The 25824-nt window shown below is 40.9% G+C and overlaps 1 protein-coding gene across 1 annotated transcript in view; it reads left to right on the plus strand.

The window, feature by feature from the left end:
- Nucleotides 1–6551: 6551 nt before the first annotated feature.
- RPGRIP1 (RPGR interacting protein 1) overlaps nt 6552–25824 on the plus strand; it is a 72045-nt gene continuing 52772 nt past the window's right edge. The window contains exons 1-3 of the mRNA XM_063456507.1: nt 6552–6602; nt 15767–15866; nt 22472–22531. Of these exons, the coding sequence (XP_063312577.1) occupies nt 6552–6602; nt 15767–15866; nt 22472–22531 (211 nt within the window). The remainder of the gene's footprint in view (nt 6603–15766; nt 15867–22471; nt 22532–25824) is intronic.

The following is a 25824-nucleotide window of genomic DNA, read 5'->3' on the forward strand; positions in this document are numbered from 1 at the left end:
GACAATCACCAGTCAAACCAGTCATTCTTTGGACCTACAAGTAATTGTTCTCAGAGAGCACTTCCTTCAAATCCCATGTCAGCATTGACATGCCAACTCTGATATGAGCACCAGAAAGTGTAATTCCCGGCTCTCTGTTGGGCAGAACCTGTTACGTGTCCATTAATTTACTGAGCACCAAGCTATGGAAGGGATGGAGGCACTTTGGGCTAGTCCTGTAGTCTTCAATTAGACAATACCTAACAAACGCAACAAAGTAATGGACAGAAAAAAACAACCCTAGACATAACTAAATCAGTCATTTTACTTTTGTATGCAAGAAATACATGTTTTACGCTATATAAGTTGTATATTAATGACAATGATTGCTATGGGTGCGGTGTTATTGAGTAATATATATCTATAACCAGTACTATATAATAATGATCATCAGATAAACTTTGTATTATATATACACACCATATCTTTTTCACAATTCTATATGTAAGAAAAGGCTCAGTTACCCCACACAGTGAGGGAAAAAATATATATGTGAGTATTATGAGTCAGTCTGAAACTGCTACTTACTTTGTGGAAAGAGTTGGTTATCATTGCTGAGGTTTACATGGGGCACTCAGCCATCCTGGCCAATATCCTGGTTTCCTTTAGTCAAATGTTCTCTCTTCCAATAAGAACGATTAATGAAACACCAGTGTACTTGGATGTTAATGTCTGCGTGTGCTGTTTAAATTGAGATGTAAAGTGTTTCATCAGGAGGAACTTGTGGGTAATTGGGACATTTCTGGAAACAAATTATACTGTTTTGTTACAGATCTATATTGAGATTTTGATCACATACTGCTCTGTGTTCTTTGTGGTGTACTGAGTTTCAGAGTCAGTCTGCTTCAGCATCATCAAGGTTTCTACAGATACATCATCCACGGCCACTTCCTTTAAACGAAGCAGCCTGCCGTAACCCTTAAAAAAAGTCCACATTCTTTTCCCCTCTGAGTTTGTGGCAACAAAAATAATCGCAGAAAAGAGTGAAATTATTAAGACACTTGCCAACCTCGGCGTGAAAATGGGCCTTTAAGTGTGCTGTAAAATATATATACATAATATTATGTATATGTTTATTAGTACACTGATAGCAACATTTACCCGCCATTTGATCTAGTGGCCAACTGAGAAAAAGTAGCCAATAGAGGGAAAAACAGTAAGAGCAGTAAAAAAAATTTTTAAAAAGAGAGAGAGAGAGAGAGAGAAAGAGAGAGAGATTGTAGCCGTATTAGTCCAGCGATGTAGATGTAAAAAACTGATAAAATTTGTATCTTGCAATACCTTTTCTATTGGACTAGCAGAATTTTGTAATAAGCTTTGGGAGAACCTCCCTTTCTCAAGTCTGAAGCATTTCTGAGCAAGACGACACATAGAATTCAAAGTTGAGTTGTGATACAGGGGTTAAAGGGACATGAGTGCAGATAAGACACAGGTTTGATAGAAAATAGACAACATTCTCGCAGAGGGTCGTAAATATCTTTCTGAAGAGCAGAGTGAGGGGGGAGAGAGGGAGAAGAGAAACAAACAAGCAGACAGTACAGAGGATGATACACTTTATACACACACACACACACACACACACAAATATATATATACATATACATACATATGAACACATATACACAAATATAAATGCACAGTAATATATAAGCCTACATGCAGAAGAGTTCGGGAAAGCATAGGTCTACACATAGTACTTTGTATATAGATAGAATAAACATATAGGAATGCGTTTACTTTTAAAGTGTTGATACATATGACAGAATAGTAAGATAATGCTGGGAGAGTGTTCATGTAAAGTGTTGGTAGTGGGACAGGAAACCCAAATCAATATTTGATCCTCTATTCTTGCTGTTAAACCATTTGATCATTCTGGCTTCAAAAGTTTTTCTTCCTTGGGTATTTTTAAAAACCCCTCTCAGTACTTTGATTTTTAGGTCCTTCAGTGAGTGGCCAGGTTGGGTAAAGTGGTGTCCCATGGGAGTGCAGTACCATCTTTCTTTGTGGTGTTTAATAGAATGTCTGTGCATATTCATTCTGCCATTTAATTGCTGGGTGGTTTCCCCAATGTAGCATCCTAGGTGGCATTTTATGCATTGAATCATGTATACCACATTGCTGGATGTGCAGGAGTATGAACCTTTAATGCTGTAGGTTTTATTGTTGTGTGTGGCTATGTTGTCTGTGCATATGTGCTGACACAGTTCACAGCGAGGTTTTTTGCATTGACAGGTCCCATTTTCTTTATTCTTACCATCAGTGGGCAGCTTCCTGTTGATTAATGTCTGTTGGAGGTTTGGTCGTTGTCTGAAGGCCAAAATGTTGTGTTTCAGAGAAAATGTTTTTAAGAGTCTTATCGTCTGTTAACATTGGTTGTAGGTCTTTGATGATTTTCCGTATTTTCTCAACAGCTGGGTTGTAGGTGACCACAAGTGGCACTCGTGTAGATATATTTTTATCTCTGTACTGTAGCAGGTGCGTGCGTGGAGTTTTTACAGCAGAGTTCATTTGTTTGGTAATAGTCTTTGATTTGTAGCCTTTCTGTCTCATAGATTGGGAGAGTACATTTAGATGGGAATTACGGTCATTAGGATCAGAGCATATGTGATGGTACCTAGTGGCTTGGCTGTAGATGATGCCCTGTTTAGTATGAGAGGGGTTGAAGCTAGAGCTGTGAAGGTAACTACACCTGTCTGTGGGTTTTCTGTAAACTGAGGTGTGGATTGTGCCACATGTCACATTGGTGTCCAGAAAATTCACATATCTAGTAGAATATTCAATTTTTAGTTTGATTGATGGATGGAATGTATTAAGAGTCAGGGAACTGTATCAGTTTTTCTTCGCTTTCAGTCCAAATTATGAAGATGTCATTGATATAGCGATATTTGTATGGTTTGGTGTGCTGTTTTTCTAGGAATCGCTGTTCAAGATCTGCCATAAACAGATTAGCATATTGGGGTGCCATCTTAGTGCCCATAGCAGTGCCCATGGTTGGTAAACATCATTGTTAAAACTGAAATAGTTATGTGTAAGGATAAATAGTGCCAGTTCTGTGATAATTTGGGGGCTGTATTTTTGGTTGTCGGCATAAGAGAGAAAATTGAAGCAAGCATTGATGACATCTGTATGTGGAATGTTCTGTACAGAGATTCCACATCCATGGTTACAAGAATGGTGTTAGCAGGGAGATTGGTGATTTGGCTGAGTTTGTTAAGGAAGTCAGTTGTGTCTTTTATGAAGCTGTTGGTGTTGGTGACTAGAGGTTTTAGGGTATTTTCTACCAGTCCTGAGATCTGTTCTGTGAGAGTTCCCATTCCTGTTATTATGGGTCTTCCAGGATTATCTGCTTTGTGGATTTTGGAAAGCATATAGAAACTAGTCCCTGCATGGGCACTTTCTATATGCTTCCCAAAATCCACAAAACAGGTAATCCTGGAAGACCCATAATTACAGGAATGGGAATTCTCACAGAACAGATCTCAGGACTGGTAGAAAATACCCTAAAACCTCTAATATTTAGTGCTGCCATTTCTAATATATATATATATATATATATATATATATATATAGGAAAAAATGATAATTTAGGCACTCACCCCTGCAAGTAAATCCAATGTATCTTGCCTTTGGTGCATCCAGCGTCCGGATATATATCAAGCGATAAAGTGGAGCACTCAAAAAGGACTTTTCAATCGTAAATTTATTGGTACGAATACGCTTACATTAAATCATCTGTTTCGACGTTTCGACCCCTCAGGGTCTTTATCAAGAACAATTTACAAGTGACAAGAACAAAGTTTATATACAAGTGAAAATAATTAACTCACCAATCTCTAGTGTGTGCGGCCGCCCGTTCAAACCCGGAAGTGTCACGGAGACCCACGTGGTTTCCCTAGCGTGCGTCAGTGCGTGCAGCGTGGTTGCTATGCGATGGTCTATACACAATGCGATCATGTGACCTTTGTAACCACACAGTTCAAAATATCATTCTGAACCATGTATGAGATATGTGGTCCCTGGGAAAGAGATCTACGTAGTGGTGTAGTGCTGAGATCTGTACCAAGGTATAGAGGTGCACAAAAGGATGCCAGAGGAGGAAACCTCAGGGTTAAAAAGTGAATGGATCATTATGAGACATAAGACCCAAATGGGTATGGGTGCAACAGGTGCTGTGTGTGTCAAATAACACCGTAAAAGGTGAAAAATACCAAAAAAAGCAAGTGAATGCATAAAATAACATACATCTCATAATTTACATTTAAAAACAAAGTGGAAGGAGTTAATTCTTAGATCGAGTAATATAGGCAAATCTAAGTTTCAAACATCTATTATCATCAATTATAAGTGAAAATTCAATGACTATTCTGTCTCATTCAAATACTAAGCAACGGGGCATTACTTAGAAGATCAAAACGGACTCTTATGTTAATAACTTGGTTTAGAACATATACGACTTATATCTAAATTCAACAGAACATGGAGAATGTGATGTACTCGTTCAGTCCCTTGGGAGTAACTGTATCCAGCCGGTGTATCCAGTAGGTTTCACGTTGAAGTAGTGTTTTGGATCTATCTCCTCCTCTAGGACTTGGTGGAACATGATCTATAGCTATAAATCGTAGGGTCGGGAGTCTATGGTTGGCTTGAAGAAAATGCTTCGCGACAGGTTTGTCTGATTTCTGGTCCCTGAAGGCTGTATTTATGGTAGATCTATGGCCTCTGATCCGATCTCGGAGGGTTAGATCCGTTTTCCCCACGTATGAGAGACCACAGGGACAAGTGATTAGATAGATCACATGGTCCGTAGTGCAGGTGATATATTGGGTGATAGGGATCCGAATTCCACTGTGTGGATGAGAGAATGAGGTACTGGTGTTCATGTGGCTGCACGTCACGCAGCCACTGCATCTGTAGCAGCCTTTCTTTGTAATGCGAATTACAAAGAAGAAATATATAATCAATTGTCTGATACAAGCACTTATCAGAGATTAACTTACGACCCGGTCAAAAAATTTCAAGCTCAGATTAAAAATATCATCTCTATTGGTATACAGATGGGGTGTGTTGACACCAACATGGCTAAATACCTACTTGTGGAATACCCGAAGCATCCAGTGTTATACACACTGCCGAAGATTCATAAAGATATGCAACACCCACCAGGAAGACCAATTGTCTCCGCTAGGGATAGCCTCCTTGAACCAATTGCGAAATACATTGATTATTATATCAAGACCACAGTGATGGAGCTTCCCACTTGCCTGCGAGATACAAACGACTTTCTGGAAAATATAAAGAATCTAACATCAGTAGAAGAAGGATACGTCCTGGTAACACTGGACGTCAAGAATTTATACACCATTATACCACACACGGAGGGTATACAATCACTCCGACAGATTTTGAGCAGCTCTTCTATATACAGTGGACCACCCATTGAATTCTTAATGGAGCTATTACAGATAGCTCTGACATGTAACTATTTTAAGTTCGAAGAGCACTTCTACCTACAACGGACGGGTACTTCCATGGGGGCTGCAATGGCACCTTCATATGCCAATGCCTACATGTTTGTGTTCGAAACCCAGCATATCCTGGAGAAATACCAAGAACACATATTTATATACCATCGTTTCGTGGATGATATTTTTCTTATTTGGACGGGAACCAGCAGCGACTTAGAACAAATGGTCTCAGATCTGAATGCAGCGGAACGCCCAGTAAAATTGACATTATCATTTAACTTCCACGAGATTCAATTCTTAGATGTGTCCATCTATAAAGCTAATGGTAGATTAGGGTATACCCTATATCGCAAGGATACGGCAAGGAACACGTTACTCCAGGCCACAAGCTATCATCCTCAAAAACTTAAAGAATCTCTCCCGATATCCCAATACATGAGGGTATTGAGATACAATAGTGATCCAGTGAAAAGAGAGCAACAACTTCAAGAAATTACCGAGAGATTTCTGCACAGAGGATATAACCCTGATGTACTATTACTAGCAAAAGACAAAGCCATGAGACACACAAGGGACCCCATGGAGACCACGAAGAAGATCTCACAAGCAACCAGGATGTACTTACCCCTGACTTTCCACACAGGCACCTCACAAATTCAAAAAGCCATGAATAAATATTGGGGCATATTACGGTCCGACAAGAATTTGCCACCCATTTTTCAGCAGCAACCGATTATCAGTTTGAAAAGAAACAGAAACTTAAGAGACCTTCTGGTGAAAAGTGATCCGAGCTTATGTTACCAGAAGACAAAAGGACCTACAAAGAATACATCACCTGCACTACGGACCATGTGATCTATCTAATCACTTGTCCCTGTGGTCTCTCATACGTGGGGAAAACGGATCTAACCCTCCGAGATCGGATCAGAGGCCATAGATCTACCATAAATACAGCCTTCAGGGACCAGAAATCAGACAAACCTGTCGCGAAGCATTTTCTTCAAGCCAACCATAGACTCCCGACCCTACGATTTATAGCTATAGATCATGTTCCACCAAGTCCTAGAGGAGGAGATAGATCCAAAACACTACTTCAACGTGAAACCTACTGGATACACCGGCTGGATACAGTTACTCCCAAGGGACTGAACGAGTACATCACATTCTCCATGTTCTGTTGAATTTAGATATAAGTCGTATATGTTCTAAACCAAGTTATTAACATAAGAGTCCGTTTTGATCTTCTAAGTAATGCCCCGTTGCTTAGTATTTGAATGAGACAGAATAGTCATTGAATTTTCACTTATAATTGATGATAATAGATGTTTGAAACTTAGATTTGCCTATATTACTCGATCTAAGAATTAACTCCTTCCACTTTGTTTTTAAATGTAAATTATGAGATGTATGTTATTTTATGCATTCACTTGCTTTTTTTGGTATTTTTCACCTTTTACGGTGTTATTTGACACACACAGCACCTGTTGCACCCATACCCATTTGGGTCTTATGTCTCATAATGATCCATTCACTTTTTAACCCTGAGGTTTCCTCCTCTGGCATCCTTTTGTGCACCTCTATACCTTGGTACAGATCTCAGCACTACACCACTACGTAGATCTCTTTCCCAGGGACCACATATCTCATACATGGTTCAGAATGATATTTTGAACTGTGTGGTTACAAAGGTCACATGATCGCATTGTGTATAGACCATCGCATAGCAACCACGCTGCACGCACTGACGCACGCTAGGGAAACCACGTGGGTCTCCGTGACACTTCCAGGTTTGAACGGGCGGCCGCACACACTAGAGATTGGTGAGTTAATTATTTTCACTTGTATATAAACTTTGTTCTTGTCACTTGTAAATTGTTCTTGATAAAGACCCTGAGGGGTCGAAACGTCGAAACAGATGATTTAATGTAAGCGTATTCGTACCAATAAATTTACGATTGAAAAGTCCTTTTTGAGTGCTCCACTTTATCGCTTGATATATATATATATATATATATGTATATATATATAAATATACACACTGCTCAAAAAATTCAAGGGAACACTTAAACAACACAATGTAACTCCAAGTCAATCGCACTTCTGTGAAATCAAACTGTCCACTTAAGAAGCAACACTGAGTGACAATCAATTTCACATGCTGTTGTGCAAATGGGATAGACAACAGGTGGAAATTATAGGCAATTAGCAAGACACCCCCAATAAAGGAGTGGTTCTACAGGTGGTGACCACAGACCACTTCTCAGTTCCTATGCTTCCTGGCTGATGTTTTGGTCACTTTTGAATGCTGGGGGTGCTTTCACTCTAGTGGTAGCATGAGACGGAGTCTACAACCCACACAAGTGGCTCAGGTAGTGCAGCTCATCCAGGAGGGCACATCAATGCGAGCTGTGGCAAGAAGGTTTGCTGTGTCTGTCAGCGTAGTGTCCAGAGCATGGAGGCACTACCAGGAGACAGTACATCAGGAGACGTGGAGGAGGCCATAGGAGGGCAACAACCCAGCAGCAGGACCGCTACCTCTGCCTTTGTGTAAGGAGGAACAGGAGGAGCACTGCCAGAGCCTTGCAAAATGACCTCCAGCAGGCCACAAATGTGCATGTGTCTGCTCAAACGGGTGAGGGTGGTATGAGGGCCCGACGAGGGTGACTCCATGAGGGTGGTATGAGGGCCCAACGTCCACAGGTGGAGGTTGTGCTTACAGCCCAACACCGTGCTGGACGTTTGGCATTTGCCAGAGAACACCAAGATTGACAAATTCGCCACTAGCACCCTGTGCTCTTCAGAAGTGTGGAGACTACATTTTAAAATTCTGCATATTTTGTTTTGCATGTTTTTATTACTTATGTTAAATACATTTTTATTTTACACCTTCAAAAGTCGATCATCTTCTACCTTGCTGCTTAAAGGGACACCTGAACAACTTCAGCTTAATGAGGTTGTTCAGGTGAGTGCTGCAGCTCCCTGCAGCCTTTTTCTTCACAGAAAATACAGTGTTTACATTGGAAGCTCGGAACACCTCCAGTTGCAGTCAATCAGACGGCCACCAGAGGGACTTCCTAGTTCAGAAGCCCTAAAAAGGCTTCATTCACGTCTGATGTATTCACGCATGGATGAATACTTCAGATGTGCTATCAGCACACAAAGCACTGTGAACGCGCTTTGTGTGCTGAGGCTGTCAGCACTGCATGGGAGTGGCTTGAGTTGACAGGCTGAAGACCGAAGAGGAGGAGGGGAGGATTCAAACAGTAAGTAAACTTATTTAGTGAGTGTGGGTGGGTGACTGAGGGTGAGTGGGTGAGAATGGATGATGGGGATAGATGGATATGGATGATGGGGATGGATGGATGGATATGGATGATATGGATGGATTTGGGTATGGATATGGATGATGGGAGTGGGTGGATGATGGGAATGGATGGATATGGATGATGGGGGGTGGATGGATGGGGATGGATGGATGATATGGATGATGGGAATGGATATGGATGATGGGAATGGATATGGATGATGGGAATGGATGGATGATGGGGGTGGATATGGGTGATGGGAATGGATGGATATGGATGATGGGGATGGGGATGGGAATGGATGATGGGGATGGATATGGATGATCGGGATGGATGGATATGGATGGAGAAAGAGTGTGTGTGTATGTCTAATTTTTTACTACTTGTGTGTTTGCATAGAAACACTATATATAGAGAGATCTCTATATATAGTGTTTATATGCAAACACAGTTTGACTGAGGAGAGGGGCGGGCATAGAAAGCGAGCTGAGCTGTCAGTAAGACAGCTCAGCTCGCGAACGCGCCTTCAGCGCACATGCGCGGTTGAGCGTTGAGTTTCTTGATAGGGCAGCATTCAATGCCGCTCTATGAAGAATGCGATTGGTGCAGCGCGAAACCGCGCAAGCGCACCACATCGAGATGACGCTTCTCAAGGAGAAGCGTCCTATTGGGCCCTGCGATTTCGTCATTTTGACGAAAAAGGGGGCATGGCCTAGCGGGGAGCTTGGCGCTGGAACGGAGGTAAGTTTTATTATTAAAACGTACTCTGATTTTTTTATTTTTTTTTTATGACAAGTTCATATAAAAGCAAGAAAGAAGGCTGGGGGACCTGTCTTTCTTGCTTTTATATGTTGACTATAGTGTCCCTTTAAAGAAGGGTTGTAGCCCTCTTAAAGGCACATATATACCTCTACACCAGAAGCCAGGTTTTAGGCTCCTAAAAATGTGAGAAGCCACTTTTCTATTGCCTATACAATACATTTGTGGAATATATTACACCAGGAGCTGTTCTGCTTCCCTTGTTTCCCCTTCCTTCCTCTTTTTTTATGCATATAAGGATTAAATGACCAAGAAAAGATTTGTTGGTACAGTGTCACCAGAGTACAAGCATGCCCTAGCAATTTGAGCCTGTCCTAAGGGGCTCTAGACCATGTGAGTGAGATCATTAAGTTTTTTTATTCACAAGATTGTCTAACTATGATATTGCACTATTTTTAGTTTTATTCCTACAGATACACGTACTGCAATACGTTTTCTTCTGCAAGTTACATTGTGTTAACCCATAGGGGTAAGTTCATATATTTTCAGTGCTCCACATATAACACTAGTGGTGGATTGTATTTCATTTGATATTTTCCTATACACTTTGTGTACATACTTGTTTTGCATATTCTTTTATAGGGGAAGAGAGTCCCTATATTCATGTGGTAGCTGCTATAAACAAGTTTCATTTTAAATATTCAAAGCACCCTATTGACACACATTTTCTCTATTTTCCGAAATAATGTAATTTGAAGAAAATATACTTAGTTTATTCACATACGTGTAGTAATTTCAAAAACGATCAAGACTTGATAGTTTTTGAAATTACTACACGCAGGGGTCAAGTCCTGGAGAAAAAAGTGTGGGAACTCACCCATGATTCCCCCAACCCCCCCCTAAAAAAAAATACACTCCTATATATAGTGCAGTGCAGGGTGTGTATAATGAATGTAGTGTGTTTGTAGTGAGTGCACAGTGTGTATAATGAATGTAGTGTGTTTGTAGTGAGTGCAGTCTGTATAATGAATGTAGTGTTTTTGTAGTGAGTGCAGAATGTGTATAATGAATGTAGTGTGTTTGTAGTGAGTGCAGAGTTTGTATAGTGAATGTAGTTTGTTTGTAGTGAGTGCAGAGTGTGTATAATGAATGTAGTGTGTGTAGTAAATGTAGTGTGTTTGTAGTGAGTGCAGAGTATGTATAATGAATGCAGAGTGTGTATAGTGAATGTAGTGTGTTTGTAATGAGTGCAGAGTGTGTATAATGAATGTAGTGTGTTTGTAGTAAGTGCAGATTGTGTATAATGAATGCAGTGTGTGTGTGCTGGATGATGTGTGTGCGTGCGCTGGATGATGTGTGTGCGTGCGCTGGATGATGTGTGTGCGTGCGCTGGATGGTGTGTGTGCGTGCGCTGGATGATGTGTGTGTGTGTGTGCAGGATGATGTGTATGTGCTGGATGATGTGTATGTGCTGGATGATGTGTGTGGGTGTGTGCTGGATGATGTGTGTGTTGGATGTGTTGGATGATGTGTGTGTTGGATGATGTGTGTGTGTGTGTGTGTGTGTGTATGTTGGATGATGTGTATGTTGGATGATGTGTGTGTGTATGTTGGATGGTGTGTGTGTGTGTTGGATGGTGTGTGTGTGTCTATGAAGAATGCGATTGGTGCAGCGTGTGTGTGTGTGTGCAGAATGTGTGTGTGTGTGTGTGTGCTGGATGATGTGTGTGTGTGTGTGTGTGCTGGATGGTGTGTGTGTGCTGGATGATGTGTGTGTGTGTGTGTGTGTGTGTGTGCTGGCCTGGATGATGTGTGTGTGCTGGATGGTGTGTGTGTGTGTGTGTGTGTGTGTATGTGTGTGTGTGTGCTGGATGGTGTGTGTGTGTGTGTGTGCTGGATGATGTGTGTGTGCTGGATGGTGTATGTGTGCTGGATGATGTGTGTGTGTGCTGGCCTGGATGATGTGTGTGTGTGTGTGTGTGTGTGTGTGTGTGTGTGTGTGTGTGTGTGTGTGTGTGTGTGTGTGCTGGATGATGTGTGTGTGTGTGTGTGTGTGTGCTGGATGATGTGTGTGTGCTGGGTGGTGTGTGTGTGTGCTGGATGGTGTGTGTGTGTGTGTGCTGGCCTGGATGATGTGTGTGTGTGTGTGTGTGTGTGTGTGTGTGTGCTGGATGGTGTGTGTGTGTGCTGGATGGTGTGTGTGTGTGTGTGTGTGTGTGTGTGTGCTGGATGGTGTGTGTGTGTGTGTGTGCTGGTTGGTGTGTGTGCTGGCCTGGATGATGTGTGTGCTGGATGGTGTGTGTGTGTGCTGGATGGTGTGTGTGTGCTGGCCTGGATGATGTGTGTGTGTGTGCTGGAAGATAGGGGGTGAAGCATTTATTTTTTTAAACTTAATGTGCTTATTTTTTTATCCCCCCCTCCCTGCTTCTTACCTTGTCAGGGAGGGGGGAGATCGCCTGGTGGTCCGGTGGAGGGAGCCAGCCGCTGCACACAGGGGCCATCACACGCTGTGTTCCCTCTCCAGCTCTAACTCTCGCGAGACTTGCCTGTGCGGAGCAGGTCTCGCAAGAGTTAGAGCCGGAGAGGGAACACAGCGTGTGATGGCCCATGTGTGCAGGTAGCAGGGCAGGTCCTGCAGGACTGGTAACGGGAACGGCGTTCCTGCTTTGGAAAAAGTGCAGGAACGCCGTTCCCATGCGTTCCTGCAGGACTCGAGCCCTGACTACACGTATGTGAATAAATTAAGTATATTTTCTTCAAAGAAGTCCTCCTGAGTGCACTCTTTTTCTATTGTTATACATTACGGCTGAGGCAGCACCAAGGCAGGTACAAGACCGGCAAAATGAGTGCGGGACATTCGAAGACTACATATATACATAAGTATATACGTATATATCATTATATATATACACCTATATATAAAAAATTATGTATATGCACACATATATAATAATTCTACGTATATATTTATGTAATAATTTTACATAATTAGGTCATTTTATTAATTACAATTTGCGGGATGTGCCTGACAACCCAGGCCAAAAGTCCAGGGAATTTAATTTGCTAGCACAGTAACCCTGTAACTTTCCAATACACCATAAAACCTGTACATGGGGGGTACTGTTTTACTCGGAAGTCAAACAGCAACTTACACTGACGATATAATTACTGTGATACATTTTACTGTTTTGTGTTCAGCGAAGTCTCCAGAGTATAACAGTACCCCTCATGTACAGGTTTTATGGTGTTTTCAAAGGTTATAGAGTCAAATATAAGGCTTGCGTTTCAGCTTTTCACATTGAAATTTGCCAGATTGGTTACGTTGCCTTTGAGACCGGATGGTAGCCCAGGAATGAAAATTACCCCCATGATGGCATAACATTTGCAATAGTAAAGGTATTTCAAATGGGGTATGTTCAGTCTTTTTTAGTAGCCACATAGTCACAAACACTGGGCAAAATTGTCATTCAAATTCGTTTTTTGCATTTTTCACATACAAACAAATATTAAAACTAACTTTGGCCAGTGTTTGTGACCAAGTGGCTACTAAAAAAGGCTGGACAAACCCCATTTGCAATACATTGGGTTGTCTACTATTACAAATGGTATGCCATGGTCTTGTTGCCCATTCCAGCCTTGTGTAGGTCTACAATCTTGTCCCTGACATCCTTGAACAGCTCCTTGATCTTGGCCATGGTGGAGAGTTTGGAATCTGATTGATTGATTGATTGCTTCTGTGGAGAGGTGTCTTTTATACAGGTTAGCAAGCTGACAATTCTCGTACTAAGTCGAAGGGGTCAAATACTTATTTCACTCATTGACATACAAATCAACGTATTACTTTTTTGCCATGCGTTTTTCTGGATTTTTATTTTTTTTGTTATTCTGTCTCTCACTGTTAAAATACACCTAACATTAAAATTATAGACTGATCATTTCTTTGTCAGTGGGCAAACATTCAAAATTAGCAGGTGATCAAATACTTTTTTCCCTCAGTATAAATGCCAGTGAATTGAGCAGTGAAACTTCACAGGCCTGATAGATACACAAATTGTTTGGTGACTATAGTGTCCATTTCACTATTAATTAGACAAGCTGGTTATTAGATCATGTTTTCTTCATGAACCAGTATAATGTGTTTATATGCTTCAAAACTAAACTAGCAAAGTTCTGCAAATATGGTTTCACTGTTTTAGTTCCCACAGTTTTGAACTGACCATTTATGTGCTGAAATGGTTTCATGTCTTTCGAACCTGCAGAGGTGGTTCCCTAGATGCTGCGTGGTTAGCAGCACAGAAAACTAGTTATTTGCCTGATGAGCTTTATTCATTGTGAGCTGAAGATTCTCCTGTATTGTTTGTCAAATGATGTTTCAGTGTTATATATTGTTGTCCCAGGGTCAGTAGCCAATACCATATCTGGATGCCAGCCTGCCAATGTACCCACTGCACTGATTCTCCTTTTTTGAAGACTGGTAACTTCTTTCCATTCCAAAAATATTATGATTTTCATGCCTATTTTACACTTAACAGATGTACGACAATACAACACATGTAAACAAATGCTCTCAACAGTAGGGAAAAAGATTTTAAAAATTTCACTAGCCGTATGTCTTACTATTCTTTCAGTTTACATATGGGAACATCATCCAATGGTAAATGATACAGTTCTCAAAGTCACCCAAAGATTTGCAATAAAAAAATATATGCTCAGACCACAGTGTTCAACGAATAAGAATATACTAAAATACAAAGCCAGTATATAAACTTTTTTTATAGTGTATATTTGTGGCGTCTGAAAGTGTATACTTTATGCACACACTATATGACAAAATAAACTCACTGCTAAGCAGTTGTGCAGCAACCACTTTGTACTTTGCATTTTTATTTATATGAACATTGTCAGAGTTACTTACTAACGTGAGAACTGCCAGGAATTCGAAGGATGTAAAAAATAAAAAATAAAATAGTTTATTTTTGCCTAACATTTGAAAATTGACTTTGAATTCCTGGTAATTCTTACATTAGTGAGAATAATATTTATATATTAATAAATAGTATTATTTCCTTTTTTGTCTCTATCATGCCCTTTATAGATGTTACTACTATATAAATAGACACGGCTATGTATTTGTTCTTTCCTTGTTCCCAGACACAGTGTTTTGATGTGCTTATTCCACTGTGTGAGGATTTGTCTCGGCAATCAGTCATAGTAATACCCTCAGTGGATTGGCCACACTTTTCACCCAGCAGATGGGACTGAGATTATCAGGAATGTAATCCAAAACATAGTGTAACACAGCAAAGGAGACACCGAGCAGAAGAGGAAAGAAAAGCTAGCTAAGGTAAAATGCTAAAAACGATTGGAAACCGACAACCATATAAAAGGACAAATAGAAACCAGATCTATTATATGTCAGCAGTTGTATGGAATTCATGAATAGAAGCTACTGCTACAATACTGTTACATTATTTGAGCAACACTGTAATGTAAGGCATTACATTAATAGGAGCTTTACACACAGGCATTCACAATGCAGACTTTTTAAGGCTATCCTAGATATAAGATAAGGCCAGGGACTAATGAAAGTATTTAGAAAATTGGGCAGACTAGATGGGCCGAATGGTTCTTATCTGCCGTCACATTCTATGTTTCTATGTTTATTTCACCTCAAAGGTCAGGGGACTCGTGGGGTTAGGGGTGGATTTAGGGATATATAGGTTTCAGGAATATTTCATAGTTAGTATTTGAGTGGTACCTAGAGGTAATCGGTACTTACTTCCTATAAAGTTCTTAAGGTTATGGGGTAATTGGGGAAAGAATTAAAGGGCTATATGTGTAAATAAGGGGTAACTACACTTATTATTCATAGGAATTAGTCATGAATCTGTTGTCATGGGAATTACAAACCAGGGCATCTAGTGCTCTCATGGGTGAGGGCTGGACTTCTGTGTTGCAAAGGAAATGTTCTATTAAAATTGTGTTATGAGAACAGAACCATTGCAGCATCATTATACTGAAACTCATTTTTTGGGGCAACATTGTTAAGGGAAATTTTTATATACTGGAGTTGTGCTTTGTATACACCTTTTTGTCATTTGTTGAGCATGGTAGTTTACTGCCCTTTGTTCCTGTTTATGTTTACAGGCCTTGGGTACCCTTTCACGGGAATCCTATTATCTTGTTCTATAACTCTAGTCAAAGTGCAGAGTAAAGATGTCAGTAATGGATGATACCGCTTCGGACCTGCCTGTGAAGGACACTGATTGCAAACCAGCAGTTATCAGAGCAATACAAGGTAACAGTATTTTTTATCTGAGAAGTGCCTTAATGCTTCATTGTTTTCTATTCTACATACTTTCTCAAAAATTTAGGAATGAAGGAAAATTGACGAGTGAATTGCAAATATATTTAGGATGACGCTTAGTATGATTGTTTTTCAAATTGAGCTATTTTCCCTAAAATTTGCTATTCCCTTTTCAATTTCCCACAATTCTAAATTTAGCAAATAGGGTTTGTTTTTGTACAAAATAAGATTTACAATAAATATTATATATTTCCTTGCACTTTCTATTAGACATACTTCATTACATAAGTAAGTGTTCCAGAATTTATGGTGAATTGAAAAATAGTTTGACTCATGCAGTGTGTTTTCCCCCACAATTTCTTGAAGTCCTTAACCCCTTAAGGACCAAACTTCTGGAATAAAAGGGAATCATGCCATGTCACACATGTCATGTGTCCTTAAGGGGTTAAAGGGTTACTCCAAACACCATGACCACTTCGGTGATTTGAATTACAAAAATTAAATTCTCTACATGAAATAAATCTATTGTCAGCACACACTACACGCTTGAAATGGACATACTGAACTTCTCATATGCAGGCAGAGTCTGGAAAGGGAAGGGTCTTTTTCACCTCTCTCCTTCACCACGTTGAGCTCGCTGCTCTATCCCCTTAGTATTGCTCTTTTTGTTGTTTAAATCTATTTAACAACCCCTTACAAAATCCTGTTCTTGCTGACTCAGATTGCAAGCATGTTCTCTGAGACAGCGTAATGGACCAATCAGAGGCATCCCTTTTATTGGACTTGTAACGGACCGTTTCAGCATAAAAGGGGAAAAATCCGTTTAGGCGATAATCCCTTTTAGATACACCAGCAGCTACCATAAGCACCAACTTCCCGAACTCCCAAACTGCACGAATTCACCAACTCTCGAACAGCAGACACACGAACCCTGGAAGCAGCCGAACAGGAAAAGCAATACAAACAGCTTACACTCCTGGCAGTCGGCATACAGTCCCCTTTCCCCCCAAGAAAGAGACACACTCCAGCTTCAGGGTTAAACAGCAACAACACTGATTTATTCACACACAGGCTTATATGAGATTCTCCCATGCAAGGGAGGGGTTTACAGTACACCAATCCAGTTTAAGGTACAACCCACACATCTCCTCCCTCCAACATATCTGTTAACACAATTAACAGGGACATAGTTTTACCCAAGTTTTGGATGTACCCTAAATACTTGGGGTACATCCACAAATCCAATATCTCCAGATATCCCTAGTCTGGAGGAACAACATATGTTAAAATCAGCCCATTCGGATAAAGGGTTCGGGAGTTATGTGACTTTAAAGTATTGACCGACCGCATGGGTAAAGTATCCGAAAACAGTTCCATGCATTTTGGCCCTGCGGTCGGTCCCAAACAGGTGAATGAAACATACGAATTACTGGTGTTATAGAGACTAAGGGGAGTTCGTATGAATCCCCTAGTTCGTACGTTTCTTTCTACCGAACGGCGGGCCGTTCGGTAGTTTCCCCACGAAATCCTGGAAGTCTGGAGGTCTCAGCGGTGTTTGCCTAGTCGAGTGTCCGATTTCAGTTCCAGACACTCGACGGCAAAACACCGCTGTTCGGTAGTTAAAGATGGCCGCCGCCACGTGTTAGTTTCCTGAATGGCGGCCACCCAGAGGACAAAGACCACACTGCACTGATTGCCAATTACCCGTTTGCAACATTGTTGCAAACGGTAATTGGAGGCACACTTAGTTCTGGGTGGTCTGGTTGTTCGGTAGTTTCCTCAATACAAGGAATGGAGTGATTCTACCGAACAATCAGATGAAGGCTGCATATATATATAACCCAGGTTAACTGCATACATAAATACATATACAATATACAGGCAGTACAATAGAATATGCTTCACCGTCTTAAAGGGACAGTAGTCCCAAAATGTCCATCGCTGATTTTAAAGGGCCAGTAGCAGCAATATAAATTATTACATGCCCAAATATAGTCTTTAAAGTGCAATATGTCCAGGGGCCATAGTCAGCGGGCAGGAGGCTAGCAACCAGGCTTCTCCAGTTCACAGTGGTGAAGTTGGTTTCGCCACAGGACTGCACAAGGCCCTTGTTCATGTTGGATATAGGCATGGAAGGCAGCACCAGGAAATTCACAAAATTTAGGGTGGGGCATAATTAATAGGGCATTTTAAATAGAAACTCTTCCCCTCCTGCCCCTTCCCCATCCAAAAAAAGAGTTGGAGTAACCCTTTAACTAACCATTCCCTCTTAATGGGCAACTAGTTTTTGTCTTATGTCCTATCTAACATTTTGTCAAAGACCCTTTTTTCTTTTAAATATTGCATTGTATAACTCAGCAGTATTTGTTCTTGTATAACATGCATTCTTATATATTACAACAGATGTGTGTATACATAAAACTTAATATTTTGCAAAGCATTTACCTTTGCACTTTATGAATAAATCTTAGGAAGGCGTATCACCATTTAGAGAATCCCATTGGACTTGTTAGCACGCTATTCGAGAGCCAGACTGCAGTCATCAGTAATTGATACATACTTCAATAAGAAGACTCCTCGACTGTTATAACAAAAAATTAAGCAGGGGTTGTCCGTGAATCACTTTATTATAGCATATCAAAATATGAAGTCAGGAAACAGGACTCAACATGAAATAGCCTCCACCAGAGTATGCATTTTGTGTGGTCAACACACAATTAATCAACCCTGGTGTGCAGTGTATTTAGCACCACCCAGTATCCTATTATTAAGTGTCGGGTTCATCACACAAAGCGAGTATGGTGGTAGAGGCTATATGATGTTGAGTGCTGTTTGGCTTTTGGTAAATTGTGGTCCTCCTTTTCCCACATTTAGCAACTTAGTTAAGGGCAACTTAGGAGGATATATTAGTTCACTCTGGCATGTCACTTTACCTTTTTAATACATTGTATTTATAAATATTATTTGATATACTTTCCATGTCTCCTTCTCCTCTTTGTAGGGAGATTGGTCATCAAAAAATTGGTTCCGCAGCATTTTTACTTCTCTCCTGCTCCTTATTACTGGCCTTAATATATCTTCTTATTGCCTTCAACGCTTCTCAACCCCACTCCTCCTTCAGCCCCCCACCCTCCACTGCTACTTCTCACACTTTCGCTGCTCTTTCTTATCCCTCATTTCCATCCTGCCACTGCTCTTTATCACCCACCCACTGTTCACTTCATCCTCAAAGTGCTCCTACTTAGTCTCCCTGCTCCTTAATACCACCACCCCTCCTCCACTCCCCCCCCTCCAGACTTCATTGCCACCTTCCACTGCTCCTCCTTATCCCCCATTACCACCCTTCCACTGCTCTTTATCACCCATCCACCGTTCATCTCATCCTCCAAGTGCTTCTTCTTAGTCTCCCTGCTCCTTCAGACCACCACCCCACAGTCTTCATTGCCAATCTTCCGCTGCTTCTTCGTATCCCCCACTACTTCATTTCATAACACTACTGCTCTAGTTTCCCACAGATCAAACATTTCTGGAAGGCCTGGCAATCAGGAAGTTGTAATTATTAGCCCCAGATCTCCCTAGCACTGTTAAGCCACACATTTAATGTGCACATAGTCTGTGACAGTGCTGGGGAGTACCAGGGCTAATAATTGCAGTGCTTCAGGTAAGAGATTCTGAGCTTTTCTGCCCAAGATTTGGACTCTAGCCTCAATAGACCCCCATCCCCATTAATGCCTCTGAGGTCAATGTTTAACCCATAGTTTTTGTCCATAACAACAAAAAAATCAAGCAATGTAAATTAGGAAACCACAGCACTGCAAAGCAATATAACTCACAATATTGTGTGACATGGATGAGTATCAATAAGCTCCAAAGCAATAATCTTTGTGTTTGAATGAGGGGCCCTGTCTTAATGTTGTATATGCGGCGCTGTGTGAGTGCCAAGTACGTTGTGTTGAGACAAACCGTAATAAAACAGGGTGAAGTGTGAAACATGATGCCTGTCTGTGCTCCTTTGTATTTCTTAATTCCAATTGTCTCATTACTTTCTAATGGACTTGGAAAACAAGAGAGTGGGGTTGAAGGCCAATTATTTCAAAGAAATTTGAGAAAAGAAAACCTGCAAGAAACACAGACTGTTTTGGTACAGTGTTCTGTCCCTTTGAAACACCATGAGTAATGATTATTTATGAGCAGGACCGCCATCAGGGGATGACAACTGCACTGGGGCTTGCATGCTGATGGGGTCCATCGGGTGGCCAAAGCATTTAAGGTCACCTGATGGGCCCCATATCTTAACAGGCCCGGTCAGCACTGAGGCCGTGTAATAGCACGACCGGCCCCCTTTTAAAAATGTCAGCTCACTCTGCGATGTTTGAGTGTCTATGTATGTGTGGGTATATGTGTGTGTCAGTGTATGTTTCTGAGCATCAGTGTGTATGGAAGTGTATACACTACACACAAATTCATACCTGCATTCAAACGCCAACATTTACACACATACTCTATACAAAACATTCTTACATTCAAACACAAATTGTGTATGTGTATATGTATGTATGTATGTATTTATGTATGTTTGTGTGTGTATATATATATATATATATATATATATATGGCTCTGACTCCTCCCAAGTTGGGGGAGTGACTTCAACAGATTCCAGGTGGGACATCTGAGATCGCTGTCCAGAAGAGTGCAGTTCCAGGAACAGCTAAGATACTGCGCAGAACCCTCAAACTCACAGGCCTCTGGTAGAGGACCCGAAAATGAGGAATAAACATACCACCCAGGAGGTGTGAAAAAATCAATTTTATATATATCCACTACACATGCACTAACACACACTTCAGCCATTACACAAACACAAACTGCACCCACAAAACACACACCCTGTATCCACTCTACAAACACTGCTTCCTTGTGGGTGGAATTACAGGGGGGTCCTGTGGGCGGGATTTGGAGGCAGGCCCTGGGGATATGATTGTAGGCGGGCTCTTGGGGGCCCAGACCTTGAGCTGTGTTAGGGGCCCTAACATTTCTGATGGCGGCCCTGTTTACGAGTGTCTGTAGTAGCTTTTGTAATTTAGATTGAAATTTAGGTCATGCAGTCATCCATAAATGCAAACAGTGTGTGTGTATATATATATATATGTGTGTGTGTGTATATATATATATATATATATATATATATATATATATATTTATTTGTTTTTATGAATGTGTACATAACTACAGTACGGTATCATTTTTTTCCTAATACATGCTTTTGTATTGTGTATATTTTACATTAAAGTTTGGGTCAGGGCAACACTTTAGGGTTCGTTTAAAGGACCACTATAGGGTCTTAAGGTACCCCCACATCCTCAGGGCCCCCCTCCCGATGGGCTGAATGGTTTAAAACCCCTTCAGCCACTTACCTTTCTTCAGCGCTGGGCTCTCTCTGTGCTGGGGAACTCTCCATCCCCTGCATAAGCCGCGCGCACATTCAAACAACCCATATAAAAGCATTACTCAATACTTTCCTTTGGACGTCAAGCGTCTTCTCACTGTGATTTTCACAGTGAGAATCATGAAAGCGCCTCTAGCGGCTGTCAGTGAGACAGCCACTAGAGGCTGGATTAACCCTCAGTGAAACATAGCAGTTTCTCTGAAACTGCTATGCTTTCAGCAGCAGGGTTAAAACTAGATGGACCTGGCAGCCAGACCACTTCATTGAGCTGAAGTGGTCTGGGTGCCTATAGTGGTCCTTTAAGTTTATGGCAGCACCTGTAAATACATATTCCACCCAAGATTGATGGGACATGGATTCCTTGATGCAGCTGCTATCTGCGTTCGCTGTCCTTAGAAGAAAACGGTCAGCTCACACTCAGGGGATCTGACAGCGTTCTAATAAGTCTGCAACTCTCTCGTACTATACTGGAAGAGGAGCTGACACATTCAGAGTTATTTACTAAAGTGAGAATTCAAAGTGAATCTCAAATTTAAAACCATATTATCCGAACTAAAAGCATATCCAAACTAAAAGCATTTAGTTTGGCTATTGTGACCTTGAATTTGAAATTCACCTTGAATTCTCAATTTAGTGAATAACCCTGATGGTGTTTTCTTGCCCTCTTCCGCTGGCATGTCATTTTCAGTCCAAGAAATGAATAAATCATTGGCATTGGCAGCAGCAAATTGCTGATGGCAAAAATAATAGCACCCACTCATATTGGGGAGTGGCGAATATTCGTTTGTTTTTTTTTTAATTCACAGTGTAAATCACACCATGCAGAACAGGTTTTGAAATAGCATGATTTCTCAATGAAGTAACTGGCAGCTCATTCACATACTAAGATATAATAAAATAGTGGTGTTTGGAATTCTATTTTGTTTACTTACATAAATAGGGTGTGCATTTTATTATTGTTGTATTCTGCTATTTAAAAGTTGCCCTGTGTATTTTTTTTGGGTGGGGGTTGGGACATCTTAATTATTCTTCTAAACTGCTGCAATTTCCAGGTATTCTAAATAAATGACTTCTATTACCCGCTACTCACGTTGTTTACCAAACCTCACAGTTGTCTCGCTTTGCACATTAATAATTGTTATTTTTCAGAGTTATCAACAGGATCCCACACTCACCAACACCATGTTCGGACAGCACCAAAAATGAAAGGTGAGAGACGTGCAATATCATTTGAAAGCAGTTTGGCATTTAGCTAATTAAGGATCTAAAATATAATGCTTTTTATTTAATTCCTGTGAGCATAAATGGACTATATACAGCTTTCCAGCCGCAGCCACCTCCGTCTATAGACTGGCTATAGTTTAGGTCCATTTACACAAACCATGCATTTAAACCCTGCCTAGCTCCCTCACCCTAATAATAGTGAGGAGGAGCAATAAAACAAGATAAGCAACAAAAAAAAGATAAAATTCCCATGCTATGCATGATCATCAGGTTTTTCTCCCAATAGTCTACAATGAGCCTTCGCAGAGCAAAATTGGATAACTTTTATTGCATCAGGTTTGTGTTTTTTTTACAGCAGGGATTTTTTTGGTTTGTTTTTTGTGATCCGGTACATTTTTATTTTAATAACTGCATCATGGTACTTTGGAATTCATTCTAACCTTTTTGGGGGCTGAAGAAAAGATGATTTAGAAGAAATAAGAATAATGGTAAGTATAATTTCTTTCCTTACAAGTTTTAGGTTTAGTGTTCACCCTCACCGTAAGAACTGTGAGGGGGAAAGGCAGAGTCTATAAGTGGGAAGGGGGTAGCTTGGGGTCCACCTCCCCCTTTCAATATTTATTTGGAGCCCTCACTCTACTACTAGTGGAAAAGTTCCCTACTAAGCTCCCCTTCCCCCCATGTTTTTTACAGGCCCCTTCACCTTCCATGTGCCACATGGTATTTGGAAGTATAAGGATCTCTTATTATAAAAATATGGGGATCCCATTGGCTTTTTTTTTTTTTTTTTTTACATTATTGTGGTGGCAGGTTAGCAAGCTCTGGCCAGCCATCACGTTGGTTGTTAACCCGCGTGCTGCTGAGTCTTATTACTAACTATTTGCCCGTAGGCTGCTAGCAGGCCATAGAGATTAACATTCAGCCAAAAATTCGGTGATCAGCAAAAATGTTCACCAAATTTCAGCTAAAAAAAGGAGGCATGTCTCTGAAAATTGGTCAAAAAAAATTCTAGTTTAACAGAATGACCGAAAACACCAAATAATTTCTCTATGCACATGTCTAGTGGTTACGTTGCTTAATGTGCCCATTTAAAATCCAGCCATTTTGGTACTTCTTATTAGCTGCCTTCCTCAATGGTTGACAGGAAAATGGTTACTTCTTGCAAAGTGCAGTAGAATTCTGTGATGTCTTATTCTGTATTTTCTAGAAAAACTGCTGAGGGTCCTACAACCACATCCTTCTCATTTATTAGTTTCGAGGTTAGGTTCAACAGAAGCAGGACAGGATATTTAATATATACAGGGTTTTAGGACTATATATTTTATGTGGCTTCTCTCACTTAGTCCCCCTATGGATTAATCATTGATCTGAGCAAGTTTATTGCCACATTTGTATGCATTTTGGACGCTTGGTACTTTTTGTATCTATCAAGGTGATAAAGCCTTGCACCATTTAGCTTAAGCAACAAGCACTTCTTGGATCCTTGGCCTGAGGTAATAAAGCCTTTATATTGGCTCCACCTAGTGCTCTTATTCAAGTATTACACCCTGTATATGGATGGATTTAGTTTGCATTGATACTTTGTTTTTTTTTTTTTTTCATTAATAGGGGTGTATTATTTACTTATTTTGCCTTTCCATCACCAGGCAGCAATATCTTAGTATTCTGTATTTTAGACATTTATTAGTTTGTTTGACCATTTAGAGCATATGTCACATGTTTATTTTTATTCATAGATTTATATTTTGGCTCACATGAATACATTTTATTTTGTACATTACTACCATATAATGATTATAATAAATTAATGTCTATTCTCATCTATAAAAAGCATCTAAAACGACTGTGGATGGACATCACAGATGAAACTATTGGGTATAGATATAATATTTTGAGAAAGGGCTCATGTAGGTTAATAAACGAATAATGCAAGCACAATGACCACCTTTCAGTGTTTCGAAGCGGTCGTGGTGCAAGGACCCTTTATGCGCAGAATTTCAACATGAAACAATGCCCATACTTACATATTCAACCCCCTAAGGACACAACTTCTGGAATAAAAGGGAATCATTATGGAATATTTCCGTCATGTGTCAAGGGGTTAATGTTTTAACTCTACTTATGACCGTGTTATTAGAATGAGAGTTCCTAGCTGGCTAATGTCAATTGATGCATATTTACTTGTAGACACTGATTCATTGGCTGAGATCTTTCATCTGTTCACTAAGAGGCTGACAGTAGGTGACAGACCGTATTAACTAATGACTACTCAGCATCTGGGTAGAAGGAGCCCATTGCAGGAGATTGTTGTGCTAATGGGGTGGTTGAGGAGACACTCACCCAGCACAGTGTAAGTACAGCTGCAGATTAATCAGCCAGCCTTAAAACAGAGCAGCCTGGCCTTGCAAAACTTTGCAAAATGGTTTGCATCCCTAATAAAGAATGGCCCTAGAGCTGCGTTTCCCAATTGGTGTTCTGCGGAACCCTAGGGTTCCGCGGAACACCAATTGGGCTTTCGGCCAAAAAATTTAAAAAGAAAATGGACGCGGGTGACGAGGGAGCAGTGAGCAGTGAGCAGTGATCTCCCTGCTCAGCTACCTTGCGGGCAAAGCAGTGATGCTGGAGCCGGAATATGACGTCACTCCGGCTTTGGCATCACTAAGAGGCGCGCGAGGGAGCTGAGCAGGGAGTTCACTCTTCCCTCGCCGCCCGCACACCAGCCGCTCAGCAGCCCCACTGGACCACAGGGACTTCATGCCAGCTGCCAGCAGCCCCACTGGACCCCAGGGACTCCATGCCAGCACTCCTAAAGGTAGGGCGGCTGGGTGGAGTAAAATGTTAAAAAAAAAAATTGTACGTGTGTCTTAGGGAGTTTGTATGTGTTTGTCAGTGAGAGTGAATGTGTGCTTGTCAGTGAGTGTATGTGTTTGTCAGTGAGAATGTATCTGTTCTTGTTAATGAGAGTGTATATGTGTTTGTATGTGTGTCTGTAAAAGAGTATGTGTGTTTGTCAGTGAGAGTGCCAGTATGTATCAGTGTGTTTGTATGTCCCTGTGTGTGTGTATCTGTGGGTGCAAGTGTGTGTATGTCACTGTGTGTATCTGAGTGTGTGTGTTTGTGAGTCAAGATGTGTGTGTCAGTGTGTATCTGAGTGTGTGTATCTGTGTGTCAATGTGTGTGTGTCAGTGTGTATCTGTGTGCCAGTGTGTGTTTATATCTGTGTGCCAGATACATATACACACACAGATACAAACTGACACAGAGATACACACATTGGC

This window comes from Pelobates fuscus, chromosome 5 (assembly GCF_036172605.1).
Source record: "Pelobates fuscus isolate aPelFus1 chromosome 5, aPelFus1.pri, whole genome shotgun sequence".
NCBI classification, from domain to species: Eukaryota; Metazoa; Chordata; class Amphibia; order Anura; family Pelobatidae; genus Pelobates; species Pelobates fuscus.